Raw genomic sequence first — 13,044 nt, 5'->3', positions numbered from 1 at the left:
AGAAAAGCTAATTTTCTGATGCATCATTATATTTATTAAAGTTTTGTCTCACAACTTCCAGCCAATTTCTTTAAAAAATAATTATTTCTAAATATAAAGCAAATTTTATGATACATCGTTATATTTATCAAACTTTTGTCTCAAAACTTCCACCCAATTACTTTTTAAAATATAATTGTATGTATTTTATTTGATTTCAACCTATATAACTACATTCTCTGTGCTTTGTAAGTGCTGTTGTGTTTTCCTGCATCTTACGCATCCATCCTCACGCCCATCCTTTCTCTCCTGATTGACAATAAATAAATATCTCCATTCATTATGGTAAGATAAGCAATAACAAACTGGTCATTTAGTATTATTTCGGTTACACTGTAACAAGGACACCTCAAAATAAAGTGTAACTACATTTAAGTACTGAGCATTATTAATTAACAACATTTACTTCCTATATAATTAGTGTTATAGTTTGGTTTAGGGTTAGTTGCATGTCATTATGCATAATTTACTGTTATTACTACGGTAAGTATATGTAACAAGGACACTGTAAAATAGAGTGTTACCAATTTTTTTTAAGTTAGCATTTGAGGACGACTGCTGAGACACTTGTTTATCCTGTTGAAGTATCGTTGTGGTCTGCACATGCCTGCATGCTTGTGTTGGTGTATCTCTTGGGACTGCAAGCCGAAAAGAAAGATCTGGGTTTTAACTCTCTCCTCATGTTCCCCAGGACCGCTCAGCCTCCGCTTCCTTCCTGTTCGTTCAGTATTGTTGAAGTTCAGTTCCATATATCCTGCCCCTCTTCCAAGTTCTCATAGAAAAAAAAGATGAAGCTACAGCTATAATTTAATGCAGAGTAGAATAGCCAAGCGGATGTTTGAATAAACATAGATATAGCTGTGGAGTGTCTCTTGGGAAACACAAAGTCAAAGTCTTGAGGCCTCAGAGTGACTCAGAAATGGGTTTCAGGTCAACTCTGCAGTGGTGGTATCTCAATCTTTACAGGAAACTTGGCAGTCACGATAGGGGCTTTTAAATCAGACTCCTTTACAGTTGTTTACTAGCATTGGGAAATTCCACCCCTCTTCAGCTGGATGGGTTCAAGAGTTTTGGGGCTAAAGTGGGAACATGAGAATCCCACACTAGGAACCAGCTGGTAAGCCCTGCGGTTGAGGATTCTGCCTGCAAACACGGCAGAGTGAGTGAACTACTGTCAGATTCGTGCAAACACTGTTACTCACTGCATGAAGCCTCATGCAAGTTTCAGTGCATGAGTCACCATTTGATCCCATTCCACAAACATTATCATGCACACCTGAAACGATGTTCTAATATCCCCTACTCTGTATTTGTTCGAACATGCTATGGAAGAATGTTTATACACAATTCGAGGTCATGCTATGGATTGCTTCCAGTTATTCATGCAGAAAACTGCAAAAGGATAGCTGTCCTGGCATGTCCGACAATCGTGTCAGTGATCTATTTTTAAAGTTTATTATACAGAACATGCACTTTTATGATTCCATGGCCTAGTTTCAGAGATAGGGCTTAGATTACGCCATGATTAGGCCTTAAAAAAGAAAAACATTACTGATGTGTTTCTTGAGACAAAACAATAACACTGACATATTTTAAGATATGTCAGTGCAAGTTGCTTTCAGTTCAAACAGCTCAAACATGCATTTTAGTCTGGTAGGCCTAAACCTGAGTTTCAGAAAGGAGGTTAAGTGAAAACTCTTGAGTATGTTAAACCCTGAAATGAGGGAAACTATCCGTTTCAGAACGGGAGGCCTATGTCAAACCTGTGAAAGCAGGGTAAGTCAAGGCTGTTTCTGAAAGTGAGGTAAATTAATCCTCCGAGTCGGTTACCATGGTAATTTGCTCTGTGAACCTAACCTGGTCAGGAGCAGGTTTTCTGCGGTAAAACCAGAGTTTCTTTCAGTCTCCTCCCCCTTTTTAAACCGTAAGCGTTGTTTAAATACTTAATTAATTCATTCACGCTGCAAAAATACTTCTTACCCCATTGGCAGATAATTAGTAAAATAAGAAAAATGCACTTAAATTATTATTTTTTTTCCCCAGGAAGCAAGACTAAATTGCCCACCTTATGAATGATTTAAGAATCTTTAGATATTTTCTACTTAAGATAGTATTTTACAAAAATAAGTTTTTTTTTGCAGTGCAGGTAGGCCTACATACATTTATGGTGCATATTTCCATCATGCAGACACTGTTAAAGGGACAAAAATAGCATGTCATTATACAGGATCCTGTAGATGAGGAGGCAGCATTCATTCGTAGGGAGTTACATTTATGTCCGGAGAGGATTTATTTTTGGTCCTATCCACATGCATATTTATTTGAGCAATACCATTTTTAAATGGTAGTTTTAGTATGGCCGCTGAATGCAGAGCGGTAAGGAAAGTGTGCCTCGCTCTCATGCTCGCTCTTAGAGTTTTTGCATTGTTTGTTTCCTGGGCACAAACCCGTGATCAAAGAGGAGTTTCACAGGATTGAAAGTCAGGTCTGTAGAAACCGCTTTAAATGAGGCTAACCTGATAAATGACGTTCACTTGATAACATCTTGCTGCGACCTCTGGAAGTAACGTAATAATTAGAATTTACTTTAGGATTTCCTATGTGGTTGGATGCATTGATGACACATATTCCCATCATCGCACCTTCCGGAAATCAAAGAGATTACTGTATGGATTGAAAGGATGCCAGATGGAAGGGTAGTCCGAGATACATGCCGTATAACCTTCACCACAGCTGTTAAATAAACATATTATTTACAATTAGTGCTGCCACTAACGACTAATTTTCTAACGACTAATCTTTCGACTAATTTTTCGATTAGTCGACTAATCTAAACGACTAATTTAAAAAAAAAAAAATCAAGTGTTTGTTATTTCATTGTGTCCATTTAATTTTGAACTCAACTGAAGGGCCAAAACATAAAATGTCACCTGTTCAAAAACATTATGTATTAACAATCAAAGCATTAACTATCTGCATTTCCATTATGCTATACCATATTAGTCAGAGTCCTAATCTAATCCTCTATTAACAAACATGTATGTATTAATTAAATTAGCTCTTTGTTCATCTATGCTGTTAAATAAATTTTTATTAGCTTACTGTAAATTTTTTATGTACATTTCTGAAATGCATAACTGATAACATCACTCTGAATTGTAAAGTAGATGCAATACATGCATTTTCTGATATTGTGAACAGCGCTACACAAATAAATTGGAATTGAAAGAGTCTAGCCCACTACGCATAGCTCTGCCTAATAATGAGTCGCGCTGAAAGCAGGCAGGCAGATATGCAGCTCGCGTTTACACTTGCGTGCATGGCGGGCCCGTGCCGCGGTTTGCGTGAATGTGAAAATAACACGGACTCAGGTGCGCACTTGTTCAGGAAGTAAAGTAACCTGCGCATGCGTTTTAGCTTATTATGATGTATTTAGTTAAAAAAACATATGTAAGGGATGATAGTGTTGATGATTTACCTTGGATACGAGCGAGAGTGAGCCTGCAGTGTATTCGTGCTTTGCGCGTGGAATCAGGGCAACACATTTGGAAATCCATTGTCTCCTCAAAAGAGTCCGTTTGAAAAACACAATACTGACCCGCGTTCTGTTTTCTATCATGCGCCGTGCACGTTTGCGATGGCATAATATGCACGCAAACGCACCAGTGTTCGATAGAATTAAGTTGAGTGTGAAACAGACCAACGCTGCGGGGGGCGCCGGGAACAATCGCGCTCGGACCGCAGCAAACGAGCCCACTTTGAAAGCACCGTTACCTGCCTCCGCAATTTTTCATATCAAAGCAGTGAAGGCGGGGCGGGAACGTGAAGGAAGAGGATAGCAGATTAACCAGCAGGCCGCGCACGGCGCACAGACTGCTGTGTGGAGGTGAATTAAAGTCAGCCGTTTGAGACGGGAGACCAAAAATAAATAGGCGGTCAATAGTAAAACGACACGTCGACTAAAAAAATTGCCGTCGACTAATTTGCATGGTCGATTACGTCGACTAAGTCGACTAATCGCGGCAGCACTATTTACAATCTCCTCGTCATGAGTGGTGGTGGTGGAGCAGGCCCTCCCCCCATTTTGCGAGCCTCTGGCTTCTTGCTGTTGGCTGAGTAAAAGACAAATGTTAATTTTATTACTATAATTAAAGGGGTCATATGCATATGCATATGTACATGCACTTTTACAAGTTGATTGTACTGAAATGTGTATTGGCAGTGCCTGTACACAACCAACATATAATGATAAAAATCCATCCAGTGTTTTTGTTTTAATCTCCTTATATGTTTCCCCCTGCCTAAAATTGAGCCGTTCGTTTTTGTGACGTCACTAAATCGGACGCCCCTCCCACGATTGATAATTGACAGCAGCGTTTCTATGGTTTCAACACAGACCCGCCCTGAGTGAGCTGCCATTTTAGTCCACCATTGTTGATACACTGGAGCAGAATGGCGTCTAAGCGATTGTGGTGTTCTGTCATTTTGGTGTTCCTACCGCTGAAGACGCAGTGGTTGCGCCTTTATTTTTGAAGGGAATATTCCCAGCGATCAACGTAAATGCTTTTATGTTTGCGCTAATAATTTCTCACCAGACTGTTTTCTAAACGAGGGTCAGTGTAAATCTGGTTTTGCTAAGAAGCTGGTCCTGAAAACAGAATCGGTACCAACTATTCGTGTTCCTGCTGCACCTCCAGAAGAAGTGAGTGTAACGTTTTATTAACCTTTAAATATTAATCTTTGCAAATCGCTTGCACGCTTCACGATGAATGTTTATTAATGTTTACACTCTGTATATTACGGCATGTTTTCTCTGTAACGTTACGACGTTCTCAATATAATTCATAATCCCACGTTTATAATGAACAATGCATTATGGTTAATGTGTTATTAAAAACTATGTAGGGTGAATTGCCCTAATGTGGGACATTTTTTGCACTTCAGACTTCTGTGACATATTGCGATGTGTAATCAAAACATTATATCCACACTCAATACCTTTTTAAAAAACCCCAGTATGTGTCCTAATCAAATCAAAAGAGAAAATTCAGATAACCCATTCATAAGAGAAATTATAGACATATTAGTGCTCTTATTGCAAGTTGTCTGAAAAAATCTGCAGCTTCCTAATGTGGGACAGTTGTGTTCCCAATATGGGACACTGAAAAATCTATGATAAAAGACCAAAAATCACATTTAATGTAGAATAGTATAATCTTATTTTATTTTAGATTCTTTTTTAAATCTTAGTTAGTAATTGTCTTGGTTATGAATGGATGAAACATGTAAAATAACAACATTTTTAGTTATATTATCCATTTCCAGTAAACCAGTATCACAATCCATAAACAGCGATTATGCGTGTTGATAGCACGCCAAAAATGGAAATACGAATTGGCGTGTCATACATACGCCATTTCATGAGATCAGTCTGAACAAGACCATTATATCGGTTATAGTGATGAATTTCTAAAACACATAACAAATAAACAGAGAAACTTTGGACCAAAATAATTTGGTATAATTACAACTAAAAAAAAAAATGTACAATTGTTTCTGTTTCCTCTTTACAAAAACGGCATAATGGAGAAACCCCTTCTTTAAACTTACTGATAAAATCATTACATGGATAATATCTATTTATTATTTTAAAGTGAGTTTCTTTGACTTATCTATTAGGAATTACATATTTATTCATATCTGACCACAGAATCTGAAAAAAAGTAATGCAAATCCTGTATCCATTTCATCAATGCCTTAGGTGAAACATTTTTTTCTTAAGTTAATATTTGTCTAATATAAACATTATTAATATTTGTATTAAAATTAAAACAAAAAAAATTAAACCATGCCCCACCACACATTTTTGACTCATTGAAGTACTGTCCCACATTAGGCTGATCATGCTGTCCCGGATTTGGAAACCACATTCCCTAATGTGGGACACTAGGAAATTTGATACAAATATATAGTTTATACACATAAAGTTACACTATTTTTGATGGACAAACATTTCATAAGCATATTAGGCTAAAAAGTAGCAGGATTGCTTTGTTTAAAACCTATTTAACTCCTTAGCATCAAATTTGTTAAAACTCTATGTCATTAACCTTCATATGGTTTTCACACGATGGATGCTTCTCATTTCTTATTTGTGCATCCTCGTTTCCTTTCCTCGGTTCGCTTCCTCACGTCTCTGCTCCACCCCCTGTAGGATGCGAGGGAAAGGCTGCAAGGAAAGAAAACGAGGACGGAGGACTGGAATGATAGCTTTTTTATACATTGGAATACTTGTTCACTCGAGCGTCACTTCACAGCGTCATCAGCAGCGCTCAAAGGATCTGCCCTTATGTTGTCGAAGTTTGGTTATTTAAGAAATTTCATAATAAATAATAATGAAGCAAGATACCCTGTTGAAATATGTGAGATGTGTGGATTATATAAACTGCAAAGGTAAAGTATAAATTAAAACGATTGCGATCGATGTGAAGGGGGAGGAGAATCGATACGTGCGTTACGTTTAGTCGATAAAACACTTCCGCATAGGATACACCTGTGTATCCTCGTTCATGACTCCTCTGGAAGCCTCCTCACTCCTCGTTCCTCGACTCCTCGCGGTGCAATTAGAGAATTGAGATGTCCTTCAAGATGGCTGAGCTCAATCGGTTTACGGGTCATATGATGGAGGACGGAGGAGAGAGGAGACGAGGAGGGATATTGAGAAGCACCCAAGGTGTCTCCTGTTTGATGATTGCTCCACCCTCAAATATGATTGGACATTTGAGAGGTCATGTGATTTTGATCACATGACACCACAGCTTTGTCTAACCCATAGTTTCACTATCATTCATGTATTTATGGGGGACCTACAAACACTAGACCTTAGGTGTCCCACATAAGGCAGTGTCCCACATTAGGGCAATTCACCCTACGTGTACATTACGTGACATTACGTTAACCAACCATTCAGAAACGTCCTGTTCGAGCCTTACTTGTCAAACTTCTTCAGGGCCGTCATCTTGTTCCGGTTCCGACTCCGGTTCAAATTGATATGGTTGCACAGATGTGTCCTCATAGACTCCCGCTCTTCCCCAAAATATATCCTAAACTGTTGTCAAGGCAACACTCCACGTGCGGTTGTCTCAAAAACATAGTCAAAAGGCCCGCCCCACAGAACAGAGGGGCGGAGTGAGCAAAGCTCATTATCATTTAAAGGCATATGCACTGAAACGGCATGCTGAAAACAGAGCTGTTTTTGACCAGGTAAAATTAGTGTTTTCTTATAAAACTAATAAGAACTTTTAATAAAAGTATATTACAAAGTTTTCATTTAGACCCTAAAGATTCATATTAACATGTACAAAAATGGCATTATATGACCCCTTTAAGAAATGTAGGCCTAATAGGTTGGATTAGAGGGTTAGGCTATGTGAAGTCTTTTCCGAATCAAAAACCGTGGGTCGACAGATCCATCCGTGCTGCACTGAAAGAACGCACCATCACCTACAATGCTGGACTGCTGTCGGGTGATATGACGGAATATAAGGCTGCACGTTACAAATTGAGACGGGACATAGCGGATGCTAAGCGGCGCTACAGGGACAAGATGGAAGCAAAATTCCAGGAAAAGGACACACGAAGCATATGGCAGGGATTACATGAGATCACGGACTATAAAGGGGTCCGCCCCCGCATGGTGAGTGCAGACGTGACGCTGGTGAACGAACTGAACTCCTTTTATGCAGGTTTCGAATCTAGCAATACTAACGCTGGCAATGTGAACATGGGCCTGATTAATGCAGATAGATGGAGTTCTACAAGTGAGGCAGCACTCAGCCCCGTTTTTTCTGAGCACGACGTGAGAAGGGAGCTGAAAAAGGTAAACACCAGGAAGGCGGCAGGTCCGGATAGGATTTCAGGAAGAGTCATAAGGACCTGCGCTGACCTTCTGGCTCCAGTGTTCACTTCCATATTCAATCTCTCTCTTGCACAATCCACAGTCCCCACATGCTTCAAGATGTCCACCATCATCCCTGTGCCCAAGAACGCCTCCCCAGCTGGTATGAACGACTACCGTCCAGTAGCACTGACCTCGGTGGTCATGAAGTGCTTTGAGAGGTTGATAAAGAATTACATCTGCTCCTCTCTTCAAAGCACCATAGATCCATTGCAGTTCGCCTATCGCTCCAACAGATCCACAGGCGACGCAATCTCCCAGGTCATGCACGCCACCCTCTCCCACCTTGACATCGCAGGAGGGGGCTATGTCAGACTGCTGTTTGTAGACTACAGTTCAGCTTTCAATACTGTAGTCCCCAGCAGGCTGGCCACTAAGTTGTATGACCTGGGTTTGAATCGATCAATGTGTGCCTGGATCCTGGACTTCCTAACTGCCAGGCCTCAGGTTGTCAGAGCAGGAGGGCACACATCACACCCCCTCATCATCAACACTGGTGTCCCTCAGGGCTGCGTGCTGAGTCCTTTGCTGTACTCTCTGTATACCCACGACTGTGCCGCCAGGCAAAGATCCAACACCATCGTGAAATTTGCGGACGACACGGTTGTGGTGGGCCCGATCACTAACAACGACGAGCGGGCCTATCTACATGAGGTGTCAGACCTGATAACGTGGTGCAAGGACAACAGCCTACTGCTAAATGGGGAGAAGACCAAGGAGATGGTGGTGGACTTCTGCCCACAACGTCGCAGGACCTACACCCCTCTTCTGATAGATGGGACACCAGTGGAGAGGGTGAGCAGTTTTAAATACCTTGGAGTGCACGTTTCCGAGGATTTATCATGGACTCTACACACGGATACTGTGGTGAAGAAGGCAAGACAGCGCCTTTATCACCTCAGACAGCTCAGGAGATTTAGGGTCTCCCAACGGATCCTGATTTCCTTTTATTATGCTGCTGTACAGAGCATACTGACTGGAGCCATCTCTGTCTGGTACGGTAACAGCTCCTGTCGGGACCGGCGAGCTCTGCAGAGGGTGGTGAGGACCGCTGAGCGGACTATGGGCATCATACTCCCTCCTCTGCATGACTTATACATCACACGCTGTACTAACAGGGCCAGAAGGATTATCAAGGACCCCCATCACCCTTGCGATAAACTGTTCGTAACCCTCAGGTCAGGTAGACGTCTGCGCTGCCATAAAACACGTACAGAGAGGATGAGGAACAGTTTTTTCCCTGCGGCAATCAGAGCCTTGAACTCTGCACTCTGAACACTTTTTAATTTTGAATACACTTTCAACATTTTTAACCCAGTCACTCAATTTTAACATTTGTACATTTGCCTGTCTAGTTTTAATTCATAGACAAAATATGAATTTTTATTTTTAACCATTGCACACTGACTGCATTACTATTGCACATGTAAAATAGTCATAAGCATAATTTAATTATCATTTAATAGTAACTTAATTATAACTTCCGCTGTAACTTTATTGTATTGTATCTATGGTGTTTTTATTGTATTTTTATTTTCTACTTCAATTGAGCACAGAAGTACAGTACGTCACAAAAACATTTCACTGCACATCTTGTATGAGTATGTGACAAATAAAAACCTTTGAATCTTGAATCTTTGAATCTTGAAAAGAGCATTAGTCTAGACTGTGGGAAAAGCTGCTATAAAAATGAATATTAGTTAAATAACTTACCGTTCTGCCAGTTTTCACCTTTGCTATTAAAACAGTGATTAAGATTTAAACTTACGTATTGACTCGGAAGTATGCGGACGCCTTTTTGTCGGTGCTGTTGCCATGGTTGCATGTTGCCTGTTTCCCATCTTAGGGTAAGTCAACTCAGAATTCAAGTTTTAACTCCCAGTTGGTTGAACCTTACCTCCTTCTTGGGCCCCTGGTCTTTGAAACCGCAGACAACGTAGCCTACTTTTTTTTCTCTTCCATACTTTATTTTGTGGTTTTCTAAGATCAACAATGCAAAAAAACGTTACATCTAACATCTCAACATCTTATCTCTCTTTACGGCAAAAACATAGCAAAAGAGAACCGCAAGGCAAACAATTTGGTTCAAATTAATAATTGACGTTAGAATTGGCGCCCTCTTGTGGCCAATAGCTGCAAATCACATTTCAGCGTTTTCAAGATTCAATCTTTTTTGACAGATTATTATACATGCGTATACTTCTATATAATATAATACTTTTAATAATTAATTTATTACACTGCGGGAGGATTCAATTCAGATGATAGATAACTAAATAAATAAATCCATAGGGCCTAAATGTTACACATGCACCCACATGTTATACTCGTGTTTTTTGTAGGATTTATTTTATTTTATGAAAGTCTTTTTTGTTCTTAAATGCTGTCTTCAAATTTCCTTTCAGTCATTAAACATTCTAAAAAAACAACAACAGGTAATTTCAAGAGTTACTGCTTTGACAAGGGACGAGCTCACGCAAACACATCAATGCGTATGAAATGACGCCCTCTTGTGGTCAAAGGCTGCAGTTCCGTCCGTGTTCCAGGAGGAGTCGGAGAGAGGACAAGCGTCAGAGGAAATGACGAAAGCAAGAGAGGGACAGTTTATCAAAGGTCCAGCAAAAGCGCGCGCAGTTACGTTTAGAGCTTCGAGAGAAGACGGGACGGATTCTACCTGTGTTTCTTTTACAGTCTTTGGATTTGTACCTGCTACCGTTAAAAAACTTTGATAGACTACTAGTACAGCGTTCCTGCACTTGAAGACAAGCAGAAAACCAGGACGCGCTCGTGTCATAACAGAATTTAGATAACTATTTTTCTATCTCCCATAAGAAAGAAGCACGATGTTTGAGGCACGTCTCGTTCAAGGATCAATCCTTAAGAAGGTTCTGGAGGCTCTGAAAGACCTCATCACCGAAGCCTGCTGGGATGTCAGCTCCTCGGGCATCTCTCTGCAGAGCATGGACTCCTCTCATGTGTCTCTGGTGCAGCTCACACTCCGGAGCGATGGGTTCGACTCCTACCGATGCGACAGAAACCTGGCCATGGGTGTCAATTTGAGCAGGTAATGATTGTTTTTTCATTATTTTTTCATTATTTGTCGTATAACATGCAAGTTGAACATGTCTGAACATGCCTGACTGCGCGAGCAAACCGCAGTCCGCTCTTTTAAAGATGTTAAACAAAAATCCGTCCCATTCACAATTGTTAGTTTTGATATACATAGGTTGAATGTGTTTAATATTTTAATGTGTCCCAAATATGCATGTACTATTATTATTTGGCGCGCAGAGTGTTTCCTGTATTCTTCCCTCATTGCTGGTCGTGACGTCATTTACGCGCGCTCAAGCGTGTTGGCGGGAAAAAAAGCCGGGTTGTTGAATGACGATATGGCTTTACAGTTAGACAAAGAAAGCTTGCTTATAAAGAATTTAAAGTTAGACAAAAAAAGATTGCTTATAAAGAATTGTACACTACCAATATGCAGTTTTATAAAATAAGTGGTTCAACGTGACTGTAATATGTTTTACATAAGAACGTTTTTATGTTTTATAATTTTATTCAGCATGTCATTCTACATGTTACAATAAAAGTGTCTGTTCATTAATTTGAAAGGAATTGTTCTTGTTTTCTAGCATGTCAAAGATTCTGAAGTGTGCCGGAAATGAAGATATCATCACGCTCAGGGCAGAAGACAATGCAGACTCTTTGGCTCTTGTCTTTGAAACACTCAGTAAGTACATGAGACTAAATTGAACTTTAGTTATGCATTTAATCTGAAACTGAGAATAATAATTTCCAGTACATATAGCCAAAATAAACAAGATATAGCTCACTATTGATAAAAACAAGCCTTGAGTTATCCTAGAGAGAGCCAGTGCTGATCTATGAATGTGTTTGTAGATCAGGAGAAAGTGTCCGACTATGAGATGAAACTGATGGATCTGGATGTGGAGCAGCTTGGCATTCCAGTGAGGCTTTTTATTAAACATGCTTTATTCTGATATGATAGTGTGTTTTCCCCCATTTTCTCTAATGGTCATGTTTTGTTCTGTTCTTTACCTCAGGAGCAGGAATACAGTTGCGTGGTGAAGATGCCCTCTGGTGAATTCGCTCGAATCTGCAGAGATCTGTCGCAGATCGGCGATGCTGTCATGATCTCATGCGCCAAGGATGGCGTGAAGTTCTCTGCCAGTGGAGAGCTGGGTACAGGCAACGTTAAGCTTTCACAGACCAGCAGTGTCGACAAGGAGGATGAAGCGGTAACATTCTTTTAACATTGACAACATAACTAACTAAAGTCTGTACTTATCAAGTCTGTACTATGAGAGTTATTGACAACACTGTGTTCCTCGCAGGTGACGATTGAGATGAATGAGCCAGTGCAGCTAATTTTTGCATTGAACTACCTGAACTTCTTCACCAAGGCCACTCCTCTGTCCAAGACAGTCACACTCAGCATGTCTGCAGACATTCCACTAGGTATGAAAAATGCTCACATGCTCATTACATTGCATTTTGAATTCGAATGATTGATTGTCCTCTTTCTCCTACAGTGGTTGAGTACAAGATTGCAGACATGGGACACATCAAATACTACCTGGCACCCAAGATTGATGAAGAATCCTCCTAAATCCAAGTAGAAGATTAAAGGCTGTCATCTGTTCGATTTCATTCTGCATATCAAAAATTGTTTGGATAGCTGTTTTGGGAATATTAATTTACTCAATGTCTGCTGTGGTTTCCAGTTCAATGGATTCACAATTATGTGACCTAAGCCATTTTATATGATTGGCAGATATATGGGTGCACTTAAACTATGGTAGTTTGGTCCTTAGCTTTACCAGGCACTGTGGGCTGAATCTGTGTTTATGGCAGCATACAGACTTAACTTTGGTTCAGTCTAATTTCCTCAAACTAGGTCCCTCTTTACTCCATTTCAGGTTTTGTCCAACTGCTCATTCTAATGTATAGATAATTGTCTGTAAATATGCTAATTGGACACTGTTCATCCAGTCAACCATTAATAAAACTTTTTGTAATGATGA

The 13,044-nt window shown here is 40.1% G+C and overlaps 1 protein-coding gene across 1 annotated transcript; it reads left to right on the top strand.

Annotated features, from left to right (window-relative positions):
• The first annotated feature begins 10,544 nt into the window (after positions 1 to 10,544).
• pcna (proliferating cell nuclear antigen) lies at positions 10,545 to 13,044 on the top strand. The gene is made up of 6 exons (XM_077243457.1): positions 10,545 to 11,060; positions 11,632 to 11,729; positions 11,900 to 11,967; positions 12,064 to 12,258; positions 12,355 to 12,478; positions 12,553 to 13,044. The coding sequence occupies exons 1-6, from the start codon at positions 10,840 to 10,842 to the stop codon at positions 12,627 to 12,629; spliced, it is 783 nt and encodes a 260-aa protein (XP_077099572.1). The 5' UTR covers positions 10,545 to 10,839; the 3' UTR covers positions 12,630 to 13,044.

Source organism: Siphateles boraxobius, unplaced genomic scaffold, assembly GCF_051911475.1.
Source record: "Siphateles boraxobius isolate OS27281-9 unplaced genomic scaffold, OSU_SipBor_1 25, whole genome shotgun sequence".
In the NCBI taxonomy this organism is placed as follows: Eukaryota; Metazoa; Chordata; class Actinopteri; order Cypriniformes; family Leuciscidae; genus Siphateles; species Siphateles boraxobius.
Note: the sequence above shows the minus strand (reverse complement) of the source record. Positions and strands in the feature narration are given on the sequence as shown.

Bases quoted from the DNA above. Each gene is read 5' to 3' on its own strand.
- pcna (XM_077243457.1), top strand. From the start codon at position 10,840: ATGTTTGAGGCACGTCTCGTTCAAGGATCAATCCTTAAGAAGGTTCTG. The intron at 11,730-11,899 runs GTAAGTACATGA...ATGTGTTTGTAG, and splicing joins TCTTGTCTTTGAAACACTCA to ATCAGGAGAAAGTGTCCGAC. The intron at 12,479-12,552 runs GTATGAAAAATG...TTTCTCCTACAG, and splicing joins GTCTGCAGACATTCCACTAG to TGGTTGAGTACAAGATTGCA.